Source organism: Gasterosteus aculeatus, chromosome 3 (assembly GCF_964276395.1).
Source record: "Gasterosteus aculeatus chromosome 3, fGasAcu3.hap1.1, whole genome shotgun sequence".
In the NCBI taxonomy this organism is placed as follows: Eukaryota; Metazoa; Chordata; class Actinopteri; order Perciformes; family Gasterosteidae; genus Gasterosteus; species Gasterosteus aculeatus.
Genome location: NC_135690.1, coordinates 11732191 through 11753345, shown reverse-complemented (window position 1 = coordinate 11753345; position 21155 = coordinate 11732191). Strand labels below are relative to the sequence as shown.

The 21155-nt window shown below is 42.1% G+C and overlaps 3 protein-coding genes, 1 long non-coding RNA gene and 4 other non-coding genes across 9 annotated transcripts; all 8 read right to left on the bottom strand.

Moving 5' to 3' along the window:
* Positions 1-1467: 1467 nt before the first annotated feature.
* Positions 1468-5788, bottom strand: rabggtb (Rab geranylgeranyltransferase subunit beta). Of its 2 annotated transcripts, none has more exons than XM_040172410.2 (9): positions 5606-5788; positions 5150-5257; positions 4573-4770; positions 4266-4371; positions 4048-4100; positions 3854-3964; positions 3458-3583; positions 3044-3193; positions 1468-2509 (listed from the first exon to the last, which is right to left on the bottom strand). In XM_040172410.2, the coding sequence occupies exons 1-9, from the start codon at positions 5606-5608 to the stop codon at positions 2369-2371; spliced, it is 996 nt and encodes a 331-aa protein (XP_040028344.2). In that variant the 5' UTR covers positions 5609-5788; the 3' UTR covers positions 1468-2368. The 2 variants fall into 2 exon arrangements, with proteins under 2 accessions (XP_040028344.2, XP_040028345.2); XM_040172411.2 differs by having other exon boundaries at positions 5455-5672.
* Positions 5789-6427: 639 nt separating this feature from the next.
* Positions 6428-12848, bottom strand: acadm (acyl-CoA dehydrogenase medium chain). The gene is made up of 12 exons (XM_040172408.2): positions 12674-12848; positions 11373-11484; positions 10761-10858; positions 10348-10417; positions 9939-10039; positions 9390-9470; positions 9128-9258; positions 8782-8890; positions 8163-8303; positions 7734-7829; positions 7326-7574; positions 6428-7240 (listed from the first exon to the last, which is right to left on the bottom strand). Exons 1-12 carry the CDS (start codon positions 12686-12688, stop codon positions 7169-7171), a joined length of 1275 nt encoding a protein of 424 aa, XP_040028342.2. The 5' UTR covers positions 12689-12848; the 3' UTR covers positions 6428-7168.
* Positions 12849-16260: 3412 nt separating this feature from the next.
* LOC120816643 (small ribosomal subunit protein eS8-like) lies at positions 16261-18709 on the bottom strand (the record flags this gene model as incomplete). Its single annotated transcript, XM_078098919.1, has 4 exons — positions 16261-16415; positions 17451-17563; positions 18089-18134; positions 18611-18709. Coding segments are annotated over 4 exons (366 nt in total), but the record flags the coding sequence as incomplete, so codon positions are not given.
* On the bottom strand, positions 16479-16541 carry LOC120816707 (small nucleolar RNA SNORD38). Its single transcript, XR_005711891.1, has one exon. It is a non-coding gene; the product is annotated as a small nucleolar RNA SNORD38 (small nucleolar RNA).
* LOC120816709 (small nucleolar RNA SNORD38) lies at positions 17689-17751 on the bottom strand. The gene has a single exon (XR_005711893.1). It is a non-coding gene; the product is annotated as a small nucleolar RNA SNORD38 (small nucleolar RNA).
* On the bottom strand, positions 18263-18325 carry LOC120816708 (small nucleolar RNA SNORD38). The gene has a single exon (XR_005711892.1). It is a non-coding gene; the product is annotated as a small nucleolar RNA SNORD38 (small nucleolar RNA).
* Positions 18710-18755: 46 nt separating the features above from the next.
* LOC144405511 (uncharacterized) lies at positions 18756-20268 on the bottom strand. Its single transcript, XR_013467139.1, has 3 exons — positions 20175-20268; positions 19124-19230; positions 18756-18790 (listed from the first exon to the last, which is right to left on the bottom strand). It is a non-coding gene; the product is annotated as an uncharacterized LOC144405511 (long non-coding RNA).
* Positions 18968-19074, bottom strand: LOC120816713 (small nucleolar RNA SNORD46). The gene has a single exon (XR_005711897.1). It is a non-coding gene; the product is annotated as a small nucleolar RNA SNORD46 (small nucleolar RNA).
* Positions 20269-21155: the final 887 nt, after the last annotated feature.

The window sequence follows — 21155 nt, the reverse complement described above, 5'->3', positions numbered from 1 at the left end:
CAACACTGCGGCGGTTTAATTAAACATTTATCAAGCCGATTGTCTGCCGTGTCTGCGGTTCAGCCACATTTGGCTCAGCCCCTGTGGCCTGCACTAATCCCTCCACATTTTGTGCTGAGATAACAAGACGATGACAAGACTGAGAAGAGGAGAGGGAGGAAAAATGGGGTTGTGCCTTTTCCTTACAAACAAAACAAGACCGAGGGCCGAAGGCTGCGATCAATCCGTCTCTCTTCCTGCTTCCCTCTCTGCAGCTTCTCACTCTCGGCCTCCATCGCTCAATCACGCTGTTGTTTTTTTCCTTCTCTACCACCCTCTGTCTTCCTCGTCGTCTCTCTTTTCTTCGATAATGAGAGCTGGTGGGGGTTTCTCGGTAGCCTAACAACAACAAGCGTGCTTGTCTCTGCCCAGGCACCGGGGGGGCGGGAGGATGGGGGCAAAGATTACTGCTCTCCTAAGGCCTCTACAAAAATACAACTAAATAGAAAACGCACAAGGCTGTCAAGTCTGTGAAATATTTGTTTGCGGCTTCTGAGCTGCACTGAGACGCTCGATGGACTCGATGAAACAACGCGTGTAGGAGCAGACGGATGGACACAGACGGACCCCGATGACGTATCGCCGGACCAGAGGCCCCGGAGGCTCTGTGTGAAGTTAACATGGAAATAAAATGACCACAAAGAGATGCAAAATAACTACAGTTAAATGCAGCCCCACCTTCTTTCCCCTCCGAAAGGAACACAGGCCTACTGCTGCAAAGTGAGCCAAAATGTCAGGATGCAACCGCATTCCCCAACCTTATGACCCTATACAAGAATGTGTAGCCCCACCCTCAAAGCCATCATTAGTGAATGGAGGTGGTAATCTTCCACCTTTGTACTGTCATCGCTTTATTATAGGACAGACATTTTGCATTCATTAATCATGAGTCATTTTCAGAGTGTCCCAGGAAAAAAAGCGTCATTTTCTTATGCGGCTGTACATTGCAGGAGAATCATACCACACTTATCTATACTACAAAGAAGAAATCATGTAAGCCAGAATTTTCTTGCCTCTAATTCCTCGGGCGCGCATCAATCTTCACGCTCCATTATTACAATCTGCCACGGCCACGAAACCCAATTTCTCATTCGGTGTCAGCTGTGGCCTTTTCTGGGGTGCCGGCGTTATTGCTGCAGCTTCAAATTGGATGTGATGTAGAAAGGTTGAAGTGAGTCACAGTTACACCATAGATCGGTTTTAAATTTAAAAAACACTTATTTTCGTGATTTAAACCTGGAATTAAAGCATGTCGCATGCCTTTCTGACTTTTATTGTTGGGAAATGTTAGCTGGAAACATGTTTTAATTCAGACAAACAAAAGAAATGTTCAACATTACATTCTCTAACCAAGAGAACAAATAAGTTCCATTCTCAAAGTTGGCCACAGAAAGCAGCTTTTTTGCATAAGAACCGACACTGAATAAATATATTCAACTTGATTTATTTATCTTATATTATGATGTCATGAACAGTTATCCAACAACAGATACAATTTGCTTTCAGTAAGACAAGTGTGTGGCATTACAAAGAAAACAACATTTTAACCAATTTAGTATGGTTAAAACACTCAAGAATTAAAAACCCAAAAGAAATATTTCAGTTTGGGAGGGAATCTGAAGCATTTACCCCCAGCTGCATCACCAAATACAGCAGAGTACCATGGATCTAAATAAATAGTGTAGCTGTGAGTGTGGATGAGACGTTAAATATACTCTCACGAGTACGTTTAAACAAAAATACTGCCTTTTTTTAACCAGGTCCAGCAAAAAGCACAATATCTGCATGGATTGACAGCTGAAGGAACATCAACACTACTTTGTTGCATCGCCAGGTCTTACCAATTACCACAGCTGTAGTAGTTTTGCACTAGTTCAAAACAAACGAAGAAAAAAGAAAGATGTGACGTCTTCAAACCGGTCAAGTGTCTCAGGCCACAAAACATGGAATCCACTGAGCAAACGTGCTCATGTTCGTCTGTTCCACACATGTGTTTTCAATTCAATAGAGAGATTGAATACTTCTTTGTCATTCACGCACATTAAAAAGAGAGAGACAATGGTCTCCGTCTTCTGGCCGATAACAATTGAGCGGTTGAGGGTTTGAAGACAGAGAAACCAGCTCACCACTGCACACAACTCTTTTTGGCTTTAGGTAGCAGAGACGAAGTCCTGCATCTCAAAACGGGTATCCGTAGACCTTAGCTGACACAGAGACGCGTGTGCGGCTCTCTGCTGCTGACATCCAGCCGTGGTTGTTCAGCAGAGTGCGTCTTTGTGAGTGGGTGGGTGGGTGTGTGTGTGTGTGTGGGGGGGGGTGATGATGATGACTAGCTGAGGATGTCAGGCTGCAGGTCAATCCTCTGAAGGACGTCCTCGGGCATGCAGAGGACCGGATTAACCGCCTTGACCTGTTCGTCTCCGAGGAGGGAGAGACCCGCAACTCCGAACAGAGTGTGGAAAGGATCCACCTGCGGGAACAGTGGGAGGCGCAATGACAATCGTGGACACAAATGCATGTCCTCCTCCTATAAATAACACGCTGTATAAATTCAATTCAAGAACACTTTTTTAAAAGAGGCAAAAATATAATGGCATGCAAAGTACGCGTCAAAGTCAAGCGGTGGGAAATGTGGAGCGTGGCGCCGATGTGAGGGGCTCTTTGTCCTCAACAAGCGTTGGAGTCAGCACACACTTGACCTAACCGGGTTTATGTAGATCATATAAATGTATTTGCATGAGTTATGAATTTCAGGTAGTGGTCTATTTTTTGCCGAGTTTCAGTGAATATTTACACTGTTAATCCCGCTCATTCTGTACCTAGTGAATTCATACCCAATATTCATTCTGTACGTTACTGTGCTTTGCACTTGTGGCTGGAGAGAAACACAAGTATGGGATTGTAGGAGGTGGAAGAGGAGACAGGATTCAGTCAAGAGACAATTAAATATACGTTTCCCATTTCTGTTGCGGCATGCCGGCGTGGGTGGCATGCGAGAGCTCACCATGTCTCCCGGTCTGTCGGCAAAACCTCCGGTCTCCTCATCTTGGCAAGCGAGTATAAATGAACGCAGCTTGGCCTTGTCGATCCAGTGGATCCTCCCAATGATTTTGAGGGATGCTAGGACCCACCACGAGTAGCACACATCTGGAAGCTGAACGCGGCAAAGGAGGCCAGAGGTGGGTCAGTACTGCAACCTAATCTGACTGAAGTGTAAAGTTAAATACTGTTGACTAGTAATGGAAACTTTAAATAACTACAGACTACAGATGATGCCGTTTTAACTCTTCCAATAACTGTAGTTTGGTGAACCAGACCAGAGGAAATAAGACCTAGTAGAGTTACTTCAGGAATCCTTATAGTCTGATTTGGTAAATGTTTAACAATGATATGGAGGTACACAATTTCCAAGTCGCACCTTCTCTGGGCGTCCATTGAGGCCTCCGGACGGGAGCTGCCTCTCGCAGAGCCACCAGCCCAGCAGGTCAGCGTTCACCTGGTGCAGCTGACCGGTGAGCGACAGGAAGCCAGAGCAGCAGTATATCTGAGACACAAGGGAGAAGAAAATCACAAATACGTTTGAGAAGGACCCGTTGAAGCCCGAGAGGAGTGCGAATGTAATTGCCGTCGCCTTTCAGTAAACGTCGGGGGACTGACGGCGCCTCAGTTTATAAATGTAACTCTGTCCCACAAGACCAGCGGACAGCCTCACGTTTGTGATTTCATCAAGTTGGACGCAATTTCCTCAACTTAAGATTGTTGCTGAGATGAAAGAATAAGTGAAACTCCCACGCGAGGACATCGGTGGACTCACCTGACCAGCATGAGACTCTGAACCGGGTCTGCAGCCGAAACCGCCGTCAAAGTTCATACAGGACAAGACAAACTCCACGGCTTTGTCAACATTTATAGAGTCAATCTTTCCCTGGGGAGAAGGATGCAAGCGAGAGTCATCTTCAGATTGTGACGCGTGAGAAAAGAGGTACGTACGTGAAAATACATACATACCAGTAATGCAAGTGTAGCAACCGCACAAAAGGAAAATCTTGTGTCTATTTCCCCTGTGAAGATAACGCATTCTAATTGTAATTTCAAACATATTCTAGTATTTAAATACTGTATTAAAAGGAAACTATAATCTAAACAAATGCTATACAACTATTATTGTATCTCCTTTACTAAAAATCTTGTCTTCTTTTCATTCACCCGTTGTGAGGAATGCTCACCCCATTTGTCGCCTGCAAATGAGCCGTCTTCCTGCTGCAGCCCCTTAATGTACTCTACCACTTTGTCCACATCAAGCGCATCCACGTTGTCATACAAGCAAAGGATCTGAGGAAGAGATTAAACTAAATAGATTAGACAAAAAAAATTAAAAACAAAATAAAACAGAAATGAAGAATTTACAATTTTAATCAAAGATTCTTCCAGAGGAACAATCACTAAAAACCACAGATGCAGAACACAGAACCACGGCTGCTTAAGAATACACTATTAAACAGTCTGTGATTCGGTCGGATTTCATGGCGTCACCTGGACGGCGCTGAGGGTGTAGAGGAGGTGGGGGTCGTGTCCGATGCTGGCACTGACGCCTCCACACTCGTGCTGACAGGATTTGATGAAGTCGACAATCTCCTGCCGGTTCATGCGGGGCAGCTCCCCCATCAGGTCCATCACAGTCAGTCCCCAGTAGATGCCGCTCATCCTCAGGTACTCTGACAGCGTGTACTCCTGCGTCAACCCAAACGGGAAACATGAACGAACGGGAGAGCAGGACCGTAATACTCTACAGCACCATGGAAACAGGAAATCCATTTGCTTTATTTAGTAAAATAATAAACAACGTTGTAAAAAAAAATAGCAAATTCATGAATGTTGTATAATAAAACAGGGTAAAAACCCAGGTGAACAAAATACAGGGTGTGTTGGCAGTAAACAGAATAAAATCTACAAGCAGGAAAATATTGCAGGAACATGTAAATATGAACCTGCCTTTAAACGCGTGAACATTGTGCTGTTGAAACAAAAAAGTAAAAGCACACTGAAGTAACTGGAAAGTTGATAAAAAAAAACTAAACAAACAAGCCCCTGAAGATGGGTGTTTACTCACATAATCATCCTTTTTGGAGCCGTAGGCAGCGATGTAGTCGGCATGTTTGTCCAGCAGCAGCGTGCTGGGAGCATCGGGCTTAATGATGACATCTTTCACTTGGGTACCCTGACAGTACGACACAACACATTTAAAACGTAATGCAGATTCAGACTGGCCTTGTTTCAATTCGATGTAATCCTCAGCACCGCAAAATGCCGCTGGCAAACGCGACTGAGAAAAACCGTAACATGAAGCTAAATGAACGAGTTGTTTTCAGATGGTGCCATCAACGAGCTAACATGCTAGCACTCATGCTAGCTTACATTTTAGCTGCTTTCACACAATAATGGTCGACTGTGGCGCTGAAGCTGGATAGAATGAAGATATGTGAACACTTCGATGTATTGAGGCAATGTTATCTCAAACTACAGTGACTAACGTTAACTATAGCAAGAACAACATGACACCGGTTACCATTCTAACTGTGTTTGCATGATCAGGCTTCCTCCTCCTCCTCTTCTTCTTCTTCTTCTTCCTCCTCTTCTTCTTCTCCTTCTATTTGGCGCAGCTCGGAGTTTTGGCGCCCTCTACTGTTTGGCAAATGATCCGCTTTATGACTTTAAAGTGCAAAGTGCTCCGGCTTGAACGGATTTTGTTAGTCATTTTTGGGGATTGTTCGTATTATTATCATCATTATGTGACTGATTTGTCTGATTTGTATTATAACATTTAAATAAACAAAATGAATGTTTACTTTAACAAAATAGGGAATCAGTTTCAGGACTACGGATCGGGAATTATGTTTTTTTTCCCCTCCATGTTTTATGAATATATTTTGTCCTTATATCTTTACACACATATTATAATCATTAAACTGAACTGTCACTTTTTTAGCAAAGTTATATTACATATGATCATATTCCTAATTTTATGAATCATTATATATAATTATTATGCTATCAGCAATGAGTGGAAATTAGACCGTTTTCTTAAATGTTATATAAAATAGTTATAATTAAAGTAAACAGTTATCTGATGAAGGCCAAGTGACTTGCTCAAAAGCTCCAAAATAAATAGCCGACGTGGGAGATTTTTCCACTTGATCGGGAAGTTCTCTCTGCCGTGATAATCTAAGCAACTGAGCGCCACACGCATGAATGCAGTCTGTAGAAGTAAAAAGCAAATGTTCTGCTTTAAACAAAGTACACCAGGGTTGCATCAGTGCACACAGTTTACAGGGGGGCAGCAGTTTACAATTCTTATGATGTACATTTAAAAACTGTAGCTGCACTACAGGAATGTATAATTGTTTTTATTTTGTTTGTTGTGTTGAAAAATGCCTACAGATGAATTGTGCAACTGTATTGCAAAATTACATGAAATGATACGTAAATCATCGAATATATACACAAGGCTGTAAAGCCAGACTGATGGTTGAATTTAGGAAACGGGAGATTATGTTTGATTACCACAAAATGCATTTTACGTATCCCACAAACACGGTAGATGTAAATCAATCATCTAAAACACAGAACTGTTGTTATGACCCTTAATGCTTTTAATACGACCGTAAACAGGTTCAGACAGCTTGCTTTTCTGAACAAAATGAATACTAGCAACACATTCTGGTGAGAAACCGATTTGTACAGATAAAGATTTAATTGGTTCTGCTTGGTTTTACACTGATATCACATAAAAAAAACCACCTAACAGAGTAATGTCCAGATGGCTACCAAAAACAGCAGTGTTTGTGCCTGGCAGCAATTATTTACAACCAATAGATGCTGTGGCCTTTCAGGACACGGACACGTTATATTTTGCCTGAATGTGGGCATCCTCAACTCAACAAGTCATCAAATAAAGGCCACTGTTCTGAGCTCATCTTCAACAAAACCAAAACACTACATCTGAATTCTGTTAAGGCAAACAATCATAGCAATGGCATATTCTTTACAATTTCTAGTCAAACAATACGTTACTACCGTGTTAGCAGAACACACGTGATTTGGGAACGAGGACAAGTCAGGTGTGCAGGGTTCACTTCTTGTATCTTCCCAGGTGCTCTCGGGCAATGATGAGTCTTTGGATTTGAGCTGTGCCCTCGTAGATCTAGCAACGGATATCAAAAATAACAATCAGCAAAATGAAGCTCTGTCTGTTGGCAGAGATCAGGAGCGCAGCCGGGACCACCCACCTGGTAGATCTTAGCGTCTCTCATCAGCTTCTCCACCGGGTATTCGCTGTTGAAGCCGTTTCCTCCAAACACCTGAACGGCATCAGAGGCCACCTGATTGGCGATGTCCCCGGCGAATGCCTTGGCGATGGAGGCATAGTAGGTGTTTTTGCGGCCCTGGTCCACCTCCCAGGCGGAGCGCTGGTACGCCATCCGGGCCAGCTCCACCTTCATCGCCATCTCAGCCAGGAGGAAGGACACGGCCTGGTGCTGTGAAGCAGGAGGACGCACTTTAAAACGGGTGGTCACAATTCGTTACCATGATGGTTACACGAATGACAGCGTTGCCACAACAGCGTGATGCAGTCAACTCTGGCTTGGACCAAACGCGCAGGGTTTTTTTTTGCTGATAAAAGAAATAGAACAAACCTCAGCAATAACTTTGCCAAAAGTCTTCCTCTCAAGGGCATAATTAGTAGCTTCTTCAAGGGCCCTCTGTGCAAGCCCCGTTGCTCCTGCTGCCACCTGCATTGCATTCGTTACATTAGTACTATCACAGACAGAAATATTCAATGACAAATACAAGTACTCATTGGTGTTTCCTTTGCCTCGAGTGTCCTTACATTTGGTGACGTCAGATGCTATGTAAAATACACACGTGTTAGTAATCTCTGGTGAAAAAAAAAAAAATGAACATTGAACTTTATTTTTTATGTTTTCCGGATTTTCAATAGAAATCAAATTTAAATCAGTTTAAACTTATTTGTTTATATGTGCACATGTATCCTAAAGGTATAATATTCTGCTGCTAGAGGACACCATTTAGTAAAGTGCACTGTTACCAAGGCCAATACTTACTGGGGGCCGGGTGTTGTCAAAAGCGCCCATTGCAATCTTAAAGCCAGCTCCCTCTGCAATCAGGACATTTTCCTTTGGTATCCTCACATCCTCAAAGGTGATGCCTCTGGTATCAGAGCACCTCTGGCCCATGTTCATCTCCTACAAGCACAAAAACAAATACACGTTATCTCGTCTGCACACATCAGAGTTCATTTTAAAACAGATCTCCACAGACGTATTCCCTTTCAAATATAATCTAATCCTCCATCATAATGATTGACACAACACTAATATAAAAGTAGAGTTATAAACACAATGATCCTCTCAAATAAGTCTCAAGTAAACCCGGGTGGCTCTATTGTTGGAATCTGGTGGTTTTGGTGACTTTTCACTGAACCATTGGAGCCGCATCCCTATATACCCCCCCTCCCCCCGTTTCATCTATCACAGCGGGTTGGGTGCACACATGTAATAACACGAGAAAAACAAGAAAGTTTCCTTTTACTTCAAGATAACATTGAAAGCACAGTCAGCTGTACAAATATAACAATATAAAATGCTTATTTTAAAAGTGACATCCCCAACAAAACTAGATTTGATTTGTGTTAGAGGACAAATCCATTGAGCCTAATCTTACCTTTCTTCCTATCAGAATTCCCGGAGTGTCAGCCTCCACAATGAAGCCCGTAAAGGCCTTGCCAGTGGAACATTTAGGATCTGGGTTAGTGCGGGCCAGGAGGAAGTACCTAGGAATAGAAAAGAGGTATAAAAGGTTCAGAACCGTCAGAACAAGGGATGGATGCTTATGTTCTCATTGTGTCTCCAAGTATTTACACAAACTCAGAGGTCCAGCTAGAACTATTACAGTCCAAACTCCTGGATATGGTTATAAGGGGAAGTTTTGGTTGGACCAAAAACTGCGTGCCAAACATAATGTGTAAACGGAGTATATGTGGTTGGTGTACACACACACACACACACACCAGTTAGCTTTCCCTCCATTGGTGATCCACATTTTCTGCCCGTTAACAACATAATCGTCGCCATCCTTTACAGCTCGCGTCTTGATGCTGGCCACATCAGAGCCGGCCCCGGGCTCCGTCACGCAGTACGCCTGCCGAAAACGCACCACACTTTAGTTAATTCCATCAGATCTGGTGTGAGATTGAGCCAGATGAACAGGAATAGTAAGTAGAATAAAGTAAGGAAAGCAAAAAAATCCCTGCTACTTTATTAAATACTTACACACATAAGAGGCTCCTCGGTCATTCTTCCAAGGTATTTGCGCTTTTGTGTGTCACTGCCAGCTAGAATAACAGGCATTTGCTAAAAGGGAAAAACAGGTATAACTTTATTTCAACTGAACTATGGTCACCTTTATTAATCAGCGTTATGACTAATGCACATTTTTCAATATATATGGCAGAAAATGATCACAATCCTCAGTATCAACAGGGCTATTACCCTCAATAATGCACTTCCTCTCTAATAACATAACATCGTCCAAATAGAAATCACATTAGACAAGACGCACAGATGAGTGGCCATATAATTTGACGAAGGTGTGTTTGTTTGACTGTAATCGGCTGACTTTGCATAACAATCAGCGGGAGTGTCAAAATAAATTTCCCCACAAAAATCGGTATCAGATGTGTGTGTTTTTTTATTTATATTTCCAGCCTTTGCAATACCATTTATCTAAATTTCTGTTCTATTCGGTGGATAGCACTATTTTCTTGTGAAGAGATGAAATACTAGTTAGATACTACTGTAATGCAAATGCTAGCAACTTACTCCCAGAGAGTTCGCCTCGATAGCGGTCTGTACTCCAGTGCAGCCGTAAGCCAACTCTTCTGTGACGATGCAGTTATCAAAGATTGACAAGCCCATTCCACCTGAACACAAAGAGACAAACATAGCGGGGTTTTAAACAGACCTCAACCAACTTGCATATAAAACAAACCATCGTCATGGATACCAAAAATACGTATTAGCAAACTAAGGCGAAGGTTTCACACAGCAAATTCAATATATATATTAATTAAGTAAGGGGTTTGATTAGGTCATTATCTTTAGATAATATGTGACAGGAACTGCATGGCCGACCACAAAGGAGGCACCCTGGATGGCGTCATGCAAAAGATTAATCTTTTTCAAATAAAAAATAAATAAATAAATAACAGTGAGCAAGAAAATAACATACCATATTTCTGTGGAATGTGACCATTCATCAGACCGAGCTCCCATGCTTTCCTGATGATGGGCATAGGATACTGCAAAATGATGAATAAATAAGCAAATGGTTGAAATAGTTATTCAAACTTCTGTCTGTTCTAAGACCAACTTGAGGATAAATTCTCATTACAGCAGGATCGCGACCGTACGAATAACTTATAATGACAGAATAAATTAAAATAATGGACGTTAAAAAGCTTTGCAACGCTGAACAATGCTTGTGACCTTTTAGCGCACACGACTTTACCAAGTGATACAGACAGAAAGTACAACGTACAATGACATCTAAAAGCCTTTACGTCAGCAAACTTATCAAGACAAGCTGTATTTAATCACACACACGACACACCAGCTGCAACTCAATATTTGTGCTACACTCACTTCACCACTCCTGTCATAAGCAGGCGCGGCAGGAACGATCTCTTCACGGGCAAACTTCCTCGCCAGCTGCTGGAACTCCTTCTGCTCATCCGTCAGCTCTGTCGGGCAAAGCAGAAGAAAGAAGAGCAACGATGAGCAACTTCAACCGCCTTTAAAGAAAAAGGAACACATTTTCTTCCACATCATTTTTGAAATGGCCCACTGCTTCACTGCACTGTGTCAGAGCTTCTGCCAAATGAAGCGTACCCCCTGAATGATGATGTCTCAAGCTGCATATACTCAGTTTGACAGATGTTACAATGACAAAAAAATAATTCACTAAGAAATATGGCAAACAAGAACAACATAAGTTGACAGAGTTTCAAAGCAATATGCTGATCGAATCACGTTGCCACTCATGAAAAGTGTTCAACCATATTGTGTCAGCCCTAAAGTTTCAAATCTTTTTCAGCATAAAATGGAAAGAAGGCCACAATGCCTTACGAGGCTTCAATTACAGCAACCAATAACTAGTTCATTGTAGATATGGGGAAGTTGCCATTGCTTTAAAGCAGGTATGACAGAAAGTGAAGCTATCCTTTAATATTATGTAGGTTCCTGCATCCCACTCACCAAAAGAGAAGCCGGGAGATGCTGGTTGGCCCGAGTGAGATGCTTCAGCACCGGATGCCGCAAAACTGGATCTCTGCAGCCGGACCCAAGACCGCACACCGGCTTTTAAAACCTGTGAAAGGAGAATTTAAAACACACCTAATTTTTCTGTTTTAAGTAACAAGTTATTAAAACATTAGCTCTTCCCAGTTAGTGTCTTCGATGGATTGCATTCACAGAGGTAGACATGAAGAGCACAGGGGTCACTTATACATTTAGGGTTTAAGTGAAGGCAGTTTCCAAATCCATAAAGTTTCGATTATCTGCTGGCTTTTAAAAAAGATGGTGTTTTATGAGCTGCAACTATTCCTCTATCAAGCGATCCCAAAACTGACACAAATGTTAAAGCACCAAACAACAAGTCAAATTCCTTGTATATCTAACATATTTTGGTAATAAATGTTCTTGATTCCTGATTCCTGAAATGTAGCCGCACCTTTTGTACACACACACACACACACACACACACACACACACACACACACACACACACACACACACAACAACATCTTTCAAAACTGGCCTCCAATGAGTTGTGTTCAACGACCTTCGAGTTTTCAGCAGGAGCTGGCTCCAATTGTGGCAGTGGCAGCTATCAAGGGCACGTTCTGTCACCAGCCGAGCTGCCGTGACAGATGCCAATGTTTGTGGCAGCTCGGGACGGGTGTTGTTAGGATGTTATTTGTACTAGTACTAACATTGATACTGCCTATTGTATCAGTATGTTTGAAAAAAAGTACTTGAAAAAGAATCAACATATCTTATTTATATGTAAACAAGTAGTGTTTATGGAAGGACAACAGCAAAAATGTGTTGTTGTAAGTTAAGTTAGTGTATTGATTAAGAACATTTAACTATAATTATGACCCGGTGCACAGCTAACTCAAAGTACCAGCACAACTAGCTACCACCACTAATAGTTCTAACGCTACTAGTAATACTACTACTACTAGGTGTACTACTATTACTTCATTTCCTGCATTGCAATTCGGCCGTTAGCTTCTTCCGATATATTCAATTCAACGAACGTTATAAGAGCGGGTCGCTTTGTGACCAACATGCGGCAGGCTACTTGAGGCCCAGGCGTTACTTTCGCGGTGTTATGAACGGTAGTGAGGACGTCTTGTGTTACGGAGACCAAAACCGCCGTGACGTTACGTTAGCGAGAAAAACCGTCACTCGACTGACTCGGACGAAGCTACATGTAAAGAACGAATGTAGGCCACACGTTAGTGAGTTCAAGCTATTTGAACGGCACGTACCTTATTGAAGAGCATTGTTAAATGTCGTTACTGTTCCGGCCCCGATAAACAGACTGCGCTGAAAACCTTTGGCCTATAAAACGACTATGCGCCTCTCGGCCAATCACTGCAGCGGGATTGAACACGTGGGGTCCACCGTCATCCGGGACATGACTTTTCCCCCAGTTAGATTCACCTTCGTTACAAAACGATATTTACAGTCAATAAACATAACCCCACGGGAAATATTGTTTTATTGTCTCGTTCATATATTGTACTGCAGTGGTGGAACTGATCCAATTCGTTACTTTACACTTTATTTCATCATGGGGGGGGGGGGGTCACGTCACACTAGTTTAACCACTTTTGCAGCATTTGTTCTGTTCCAGCATTCTTTGCAAATATGATAAATATAATTAAAATAATAGATTGTGATAGATTATGTCATGAACGTATAAAGAGTAAAGGTAACAACCATGCAGAAAATAGAGCCCCTTGACCTTCGATGACCTTTCTGACACTTTCACCCACCGTAAGTGTTGCATTTTCCCCAGATGACTAGATGTGACCATCAACATGGAGCACAAACCAGATTCCATGCTCGTTGCTCTTGGCGACCATCCATCGGACACGAGGCTGTGGGCATTCTGCGTCTCGACGCCACATCCTCCTACCTGTGAGATCCACTTTCCTGCTGTTGCCTCTCTCAAAATGAAATACAGATCAAAGCTCAACATTGAGTGAATTGAGGGTGGCCGTATCACGTCTGCAAGTTGAAAAGATTTGTAGTGGAAATGTCAATGTCAATGTCAATTTTATTTATACAGCACTTTTAAAGGCCAGTGGCCAGCCAAAGTGCTTTACAGGATAAAAACAATCCGCATCAATAAAACAATACAAGCAAACGTAAAACAAACAAGCAAAAAATAAAATAAACAGTAAAAAGCGAACACATAAAAGATCGATGCAGGTGATTTACCTCAGCCAAAGGCCAATGTGAAGAAGTGAGTCTTAAGAGTTTTAAAAGTGGAAAGGCTCGTCGCAGACCGCACAGAAAACGGCAAAGCATTCCACAGTCTGGGAGCCGCTACTGCGAAGGCTCGATCTCCTTTTGTTTTAAGGAACGACCGAGGAACGTTCAGAACCAGCTGGTCAGCTGACCTCAGGGCTCTGGAGGGTTGATGCACATTAATAAGGCTGGATAAATATTCTGGGACCAGTCCATGCAGAGACTTAAAAACAAATAAAAGATTCTTAAAATCCATTCTGAACCTAACCGGAAGCCAGTGGAGAGAGGAAAGCACTGGCATTATGTGCCCATGCTTTTGTCCCGGTTAGGAGGCGGGCTGCTGCATTCTGCACAAGCTGTAGGCGGTTGACTTTGGCTAGAAGCCGAAGCTAGCCTTAATCACAGAGCTAACCTGCTTGTCTAATTTAAACGCCCCATCAATAATCCCACCAAGGTAAGGTGGAAAGCAGGCTCATTGAGTTGGTCCACACATATCTATTAGTTTTGTTTTGAAAAGATATGCATTGTAAAATCCTTTTAAAATGGTTTACATTACATGTCATTTGTAAGTTAGAAATGACTGAGTAAGAAGGGGATGTATTCTCCTGATGTTGTAGAGCGTGTATCTACAGGATTGTGTTGTTGGGAGTCTGGGAGAGTTGACTGTTAAGTGTCACGGCGAGGTTACTAGCAGTCAAAGCGGGCGTTAACATGGAGTTGCCAGAGTTAACCGCATAGCTGTGGTAGTAGTCATGCGAGTGAATGACAGAGCCGAGAGTTGGTATAGAGCGAGAAGAAGAGACCCAGGAAGGAACCCTGAGGAACTCCAGTAGTAAAAGGACAAGGTTCCGACACGGATCCTCTCCAGGTTACCCGGTAGGAGCAGCCCTCAAGGTAGAACGAGAGAAGGGAGAGAGGAGAGCCTGAGACAAAGTTCCTGAAGGGTTTACTCTCAAATCAGTTTGCTCAATTGTAACCAGTCAACATGGACTGGTTTGCTAAAATTGAGTTGGGCGTAGGCCTAGGAACTTTTTCTTCCTCCAAAGTGAGTTGACAGAAAGGGTTAAGTGTTAGTGACAGAACCACTGTATTCACCTACGATGACATGCTTTAACAGATAATTTCCCGGTGAGTATTATTGAAAAATAGAGAAATTTGCTTGTGAACGGGATTTGAAGCAAACTCACAAAGGACTTTTTAAAGGGTTACAATTTGAAATCCTAAATCAGATTTAAGATTTATACGTTAACAGAAGTCTTCGTCTCAGCAGACTGGCAGCTTTGAGAGCTTGTTCCAGATGTGTGGAACACAAGAACTGAGCGCCGCTTCTGCGCGTTGTTTCGACTCTGGGAGCAGAACAGACCCGACAGACAACCTGGTGGGGTCGGGGTGGTTTCTAAGGAAGCAGCAGGTCTGACATGTATTTTGGCTTTAACCATTCAGCAAAGCACTCCCCACAATTAAAATAGTCAAGTTTAGTGCTGAAGATTAAAGGAAGTTTTTCCAAATCAGTTCCAGACGTAAATGCTCTAATCCATAACATTCAGGTGATTGTAGGCGGATTGTCAGATTGTTTTTAAATGGCTTTTATTGAGGTCTCAGTGCATATGGAGCTGGATTTCTGGTTTGATATCAATAATTGGCGCAGAGTACAGATTTGTCAGTCTTTTGCCCCACAAAGTTACTTTGGTTTTATTGTAAAACATACGGGCACCTTCAGTTTATTGGTTTAACACATGTTAAGTTTAAATGACATCAAACAGCTATTTAAATATATTTTTACACTATATTAAAGGTTTACCAACTGTTACGTTCTGACTCCCCAGGAGGGGAGTGGGATTCACGCCACTGCCGAGGACGTCCTGTGACCAGTAAACGGGTATGGCGTCGTAGGTGCAAGAAAACAACAATACCTGAAGTTAGGGTAAGCAGGCTTTTATTTAAGCGCTGTTAACAGGGGAAATGAGGAGGGCTGGCGGTACCAAAGCAAAGAAAAGAACAAAATGCCTCCCACCCCCTTACCTGTCCTATCTCCCAACGAAAACCACTAACTGGCACACTAACAAGGCGCCCTAACCAAACTTACAGTAGGTGGCCCAGCCAGGTGTAGCTAGTGTTGTTAGACAGGAGAGTAACCCTACGTGCAGGTATGTAAACTCCGGAGCAGGGCTAAACTACTCCTCATCCCCCTGTAAGAAAAATAACAAAGAAAAAACACAATTAATTGAATACACAGTACACCACATCACCAGAACTAAATAACTACCATACACCAGCACTCCATACACACAACCGGAGTGACACCCTTCTTGGGTGAAACAAACACAGGGGTACATATACTGACAGAAGGGCATGATGGGATTGGAGATGAGTGGAAACAGCTGAACCGGGTAACGAGAGTGGGTGGAGCCAAGATGAACGGAGATCATGGATGATCAGTACCACCTGTATGAATGAACACACACACACACAGAACAGGGGACGTAACACCAACTAATACTTTAAAATATACAGATTAGAATTTATGCACTTTATAAAATGTTAAGACATGTTATGTCCAAGATTTAAACCCATCCCGTTAGAAAGAAGTGTCAGTAGACAGTTTGTGGCGTTCGCATTTCATTGAAGGATCAAACAGCTGTACATCTATTTGCCTTTCTTGGCCTTGATGTTCCTCAGGTAGAACTCAAGCTCTTCCTTCCAGGATGTAGCCGTCTGTCCTGCCGCACTGGCCCGGTCTGGATGCAATGCAAGCTGCAGGAGTGGAGAAAATAATCAGTGATTTAAGAGCGGGGGGCTTGTAGGTAATTTGTTGTCTTTCTCAGTCTTCATTATCATCACTTTCATTCAGTAGCAGAACTGAAGTTATCTTCATTGAAAGACCTGCACCAAATCAGTTTGTAACGAATGCCATGAAGGGAAATAGTATTACAGTGCTTTTAAACTTAGTTGAAGGTATAATTTTATATCTAAATAAAGAGGAATGTATCCAAACATCAAAAGATTTGATTATCAAAATGACATCAATATAAATATATGAATTTGAGATGAGAATATTTAAATTAAATTCTGAATCCCAGGAAACAGGTCAGACACATCTAACAAGATTCTGGAGTCTTGCGTTTTAACCACCAAGAGCAACCAGTATTTACAAAGATGCAGATTAGATAACCCTAAAGGCTGGCGCATGCTTCTGTGTCAACGCACTCGTTTCAATTCATGGTTCTAAAAGGCTTGCCTGTGTCGCAGAGCAATTCACTGCCAGAACAGGGGGAGTAACGCGTTTTTGTTGAAGACTGCCTACAGAGTCTGTTTATTTATTCATCTTAGACTTTATTGCCCTCTGCATAGCCACTGCTGCTTTTCATCGCGGACACATTCGTCCCGTTTTTTTCCTCCACAACTTTGTGCACCTCTTGTGCGATCTCCCTCGGTGAATCCAACCCGCCAATGACTGCTTGTATAAGCGGTCATATTTACGCATTTCTTCCGACAAAAGTTCTTAAATCTGATCCGTTCTCTCGTAAACATTCTTCGTTTTAATAATGGTGGTATCGGCTATGAAAGCGGAAATGTGAGAATCCGTAAAGGATGTAGTTAGCGGACCAATGCCTTGTGCGTTGCGGGAGGCTTGCGTCGCAAGCCTAGAAAAATGGCTCGACACGCAAGGAAGGTGTGAAAAGGCACGCAAGGGGGTCTTGCGTCTGCGGCGCTCTGACAACACAGAATCATAAACGAGGCTTATAGCATTTTAGGATAGCTACTATAATAGTTAACATGTCGACTTACCAAGGAGCTTTCCCTGCTGGAACTGCTCTTCCAAGAGCTGGCTGATCTTGGCTGTCTTTTTACGCTCATCGTACTTCTGGGTCCTCTTTGATCTTTTCTTGTTGAGGAGGTGTCTACAGTAGAGGGGGAATACACTTCAGTTGGTGCACATTCAAGCAAATGAAAAGCTCACAACTGGTTGCGTTACACTAAATTAAAAGCGCGAGGGGGGGGGGGGGGGGGGGGTAGGTAATTTGTCTTTCTCAGTCTTCATTTTCATCACTTTCATTCAGTAGCAGAACTGAAGTTATCTTCATTGAAAGACCTGCACCAAATCACAGTCTGCAACGAATGCCATGAAGGAAAATAGTATTCTAGTGCTTTTAAACTTAGTTGAACGTAGAAATGTCTATCTCAATAAAGTGGAATGTATCCAAACATCAAAAGATTTGATTATCAAAATGACATCACTATAAATATATGAATTTGAGAGGAGAATATTTAAATTATGAACAGGAAACAGGTCAGACACATCCAACAAGATTCTGGAGTCTTGTGTTTTAACCACCAACAGCAACCAGTCTTTCCAAAGAGATGCAGATTAAATAACCCTAAAGCATTTTAGGATAGCTACTATAATAGTTAACATGTGGACTTACCAAGGAGCTTTCCCTGCAGGAACTGCTCTTCCAAGAATGGGCTGATCTGAGAGGGGAATACACTTCAGTTGGTGCACATTCAAGCAAATGAAAAGCTCACATCTCTCCTAAACACTAGTTGCGTTACTCTAAATTGACAGCACAAAAGGGGGTGGTGGGTGTAGGTAATTTGTCTTTCTCAGTCTTCATTTTCATCACTTTCATTCAGTAGCAGAACTGAAGTTATCTTCATTGAAAGACTTTTTTGGGGGGGTCCAACTACTTTTCCGTTGGTGACGCAAGTTGTAACAAAGTATATGCCATCCATCAAGCACCCCCTGAAAAGTGTATTTTAGACCTCAATGTTTGACTAGTCCAACAAGGCCAGCAAATATATGGAGTGAAATAAGGTTAAGATGCAACTGGCGCGTTGCGACCAATTTCCATGAAGGGAATTCAGCTACCTACTAGTACCAGGCGAATGGCCATGATAAATTAGTATTTCACTAAACGGCATGTAAACAAAAATTCTGGCACACGTACCAGCTTTGCTCCCTTCTTGCGTCCCAGCGGAGTGGCAAAGTGGGCCTCATACCACTGCCTGTAGGGAAGGCGGTCGACCAAGACGATGCAGTTCTTGGGTCACCAGGGTCTTGGTTCGGACAAGCTCGTTGTTTGAGGCATTGTAGACCACATCGATAATTCTGGTCTTGCGTGTGCAGCCTGCATTCATATATTAAAAGGCCATTAGCTGCCAATTCTCCCACCATTTTAGTCAAACATATCTTTAAAAGGGCAACACATTGGTAACAGGCCTTACTCAGGTGTTGTAGAGAACACACACAATTTAATTTGATAAAAGTTATGACAGAATTGTAAACCGTACAGTGCATATGTTGAAGCGGGTCAGTGTAACTATGACAAGTCCTAACATTGGTAGGTCTAGAACTTTGAACCAAGACGGCTCAAAAAGACAAACCTAAGGTCATGTTTTCATCACTCACGCTTTACAAAATCTAGTAGATTGAGAGTAGGTGAACACTGGCTCATACATACCTTTGTGTTTGCAGGAGGGCGCCCAAGTTCATACTTCCTTTTCTTGTGGTAGGGCTTGCGTTTACCACCGGTCTTGCGGCGTTTATGCCAGTTATCCCTGGAGATACCTGAAATACAAGATAGAATAGACAAGAGCGGGGGTTAAATCATGATACAACAAAAAGGACACTGCAGTGTTATTTTCTGAGCTTGGGCAATCAGTTCTCCAAGGTATAGGTTGTCCGCAATATTAATTATGGATTCCATTGGTTTCATCATGTAGCTCAAGCCATTTCTAAGATCCCTCCATCAGCTGAATGGTGCCTGCACTTCCGTGAATTGAGTACGATGGTTAGCTGCATTAACGATTATTCAAAATGAAAGTCAGAATTCCTATATTAATTTGAAGTTCTATTAAACGGAATGGGAAGCACGTGTTTGTCAAAACGCTTCCAATTCACCAGTCACAACAGAAATGTAGGGCCTAAAAAGAAACGTAGGCCTACTAAGGGCTAACATGCAACCCGTGTATCCACGTTAGGACTTGCTTACGTAAACGTTAGTTACAGATACAGGTTAGGCATATGCAAGGTTGAAAGTGGCTACATTCATTTAAAAATAAGTATTATTTCGACCATTACGATGAATTTTAGCATAGCAACGTGACATGTTCAGCGTTAACCGGCTAGCTAATGCTAAAATCGACTTTGCCTCGCCAATAGCTTGGAGCTTTGAAGAACGTAAACACTAATCCCGAAGGGTAGAATTTAAACAGAACATTGAATCTCATTTCAATATTCGAAAACCTCATTAACAGCGAATTTTTGCCTTTTTCTATCACACTTACGCCAACTCCATGGCCAACGAGTGCAGCCATCTTGGAGGACTTCGCAAAGCCTTCACAAATATTTTCATTAAAACGCAACAAACTGACTGTAGTCAGCTAAGTTAAAGACGCATCTCTTCAAATAATATTTAGCAACTACATAGAAAACTATTAAAGAAATATTCCTTCGATAAAACATCAGATGGACAAAGATTCTCCCACCGACCCGAGCGCGAAAACACGTACCCATTCTCAGGCGCCGGCTAGAAAGAGGAATCGCAAAGGTTCATGGGAAGATTTGAAGAAACGTGTTATCACGAGAACTCACTCGCAGCCAACGTTATTCCCGTACGTTTTTTCAATGATAAATTCATGGGTTTTGTTGGACAGATTATAGTCCCTGTGAATCAATTAGTAAATGCAGATGTACCAAATAATATTACAATATAGAATAAAATACCGTTTTGAAGTATGAACATAGCAGTGGAATATAAAGAAACAAAATAGATATACACTTTAATTAATCCCCAAGGGGAAAATGTGTGTGTAATAGCAGCAGTACAGTAAATAAAGTGAGAATGAAAAATGCACAATATATACACAGTAAAAAAAAATATATATATATAGAATACATCATTATTGTAGCGTGCCTTAAGTTCATAAATGTATATGGCTCTGATTAATGTTACTGTTACGTAGGCCAGGGTTGGGGTACCGCCCCTTCCGGGGAATGTGTGTAGTTTTCGGGGAGCACAGGAAGGGGAAGTTCTGTTCTGACTAAGTTGATGACCGGGTGTGTGGAATGGCGTGGCTGTGGCCGACAACAGGCAACAATAAACCCGAGTGATAAGAACCTGGCTCTTTATTGACACGAAACGTTACATTATGATTAATTTAATCTGTAAAGGCTACAGAGAGGATATTTGTTCAACCTACTATTTCAAAGGCCATGACAGAACTTTGGGCTAAATTCTAATTCAATGTTTTAGTTTTATTACTATTTATAATCCATTTATGTGGATATTTGTACAGAAAATGATTGTAGTGTCGGAGTCCTACAATTAAGCCAGTATTGACAAAAAACGTTAAAGACGCAGCTCTTCAAATAATGTTTAGCAACTACATAGCAAACTATTAAAATAAATATTCCTTCGATAAAACATCAGATTGACAAAGATTCTCCCTCCGACCCGAGCATGAAAAAAACAAACCCATTCTCAGGCGCCG

What these genes read in the sequence shown, in the direction of transcription:
- acadm (XM_040172408.2), bottom strand. An exon ending in CCGAGGAGCCTCTTATGTGT is followed by an intron (nt 9,259 to 9,389) that starts GTAAGTATTTAA and finishes CGTTTTCGGCAG; the next exon opens with GCGTACTGCGTGACGGAGCC. An exon ending in GAATTCTGATAGGAAGAAAG is followed by an intron (nt 8,304 to 8,781) that starts GTAAGATTAGGC and finishes TTGTGCTTGTAG; the next exon opens with GAGATGAACATGGGCCAGAG.
- rabggtb (XM_040172410.2), bottom strand. An exon ending in GCTCCAAAAAGGATGATTAT is followed by an intron (nt 4,771 to 5,149) that starts GTGAGTAAACAC and finishes GGGTTGACGCAG; the next exon opens with GAGTACACGCTGTCAGAGTA. An exon ending in CCGACAGACCGGGAGACATG is followed by an intron (nt 2,510 to 3,043) that starts GTGAGCTCTCGC and finishes CTGTTCCCGCAG; the next exon opens with GTGGATCCTTTCCACACTCT.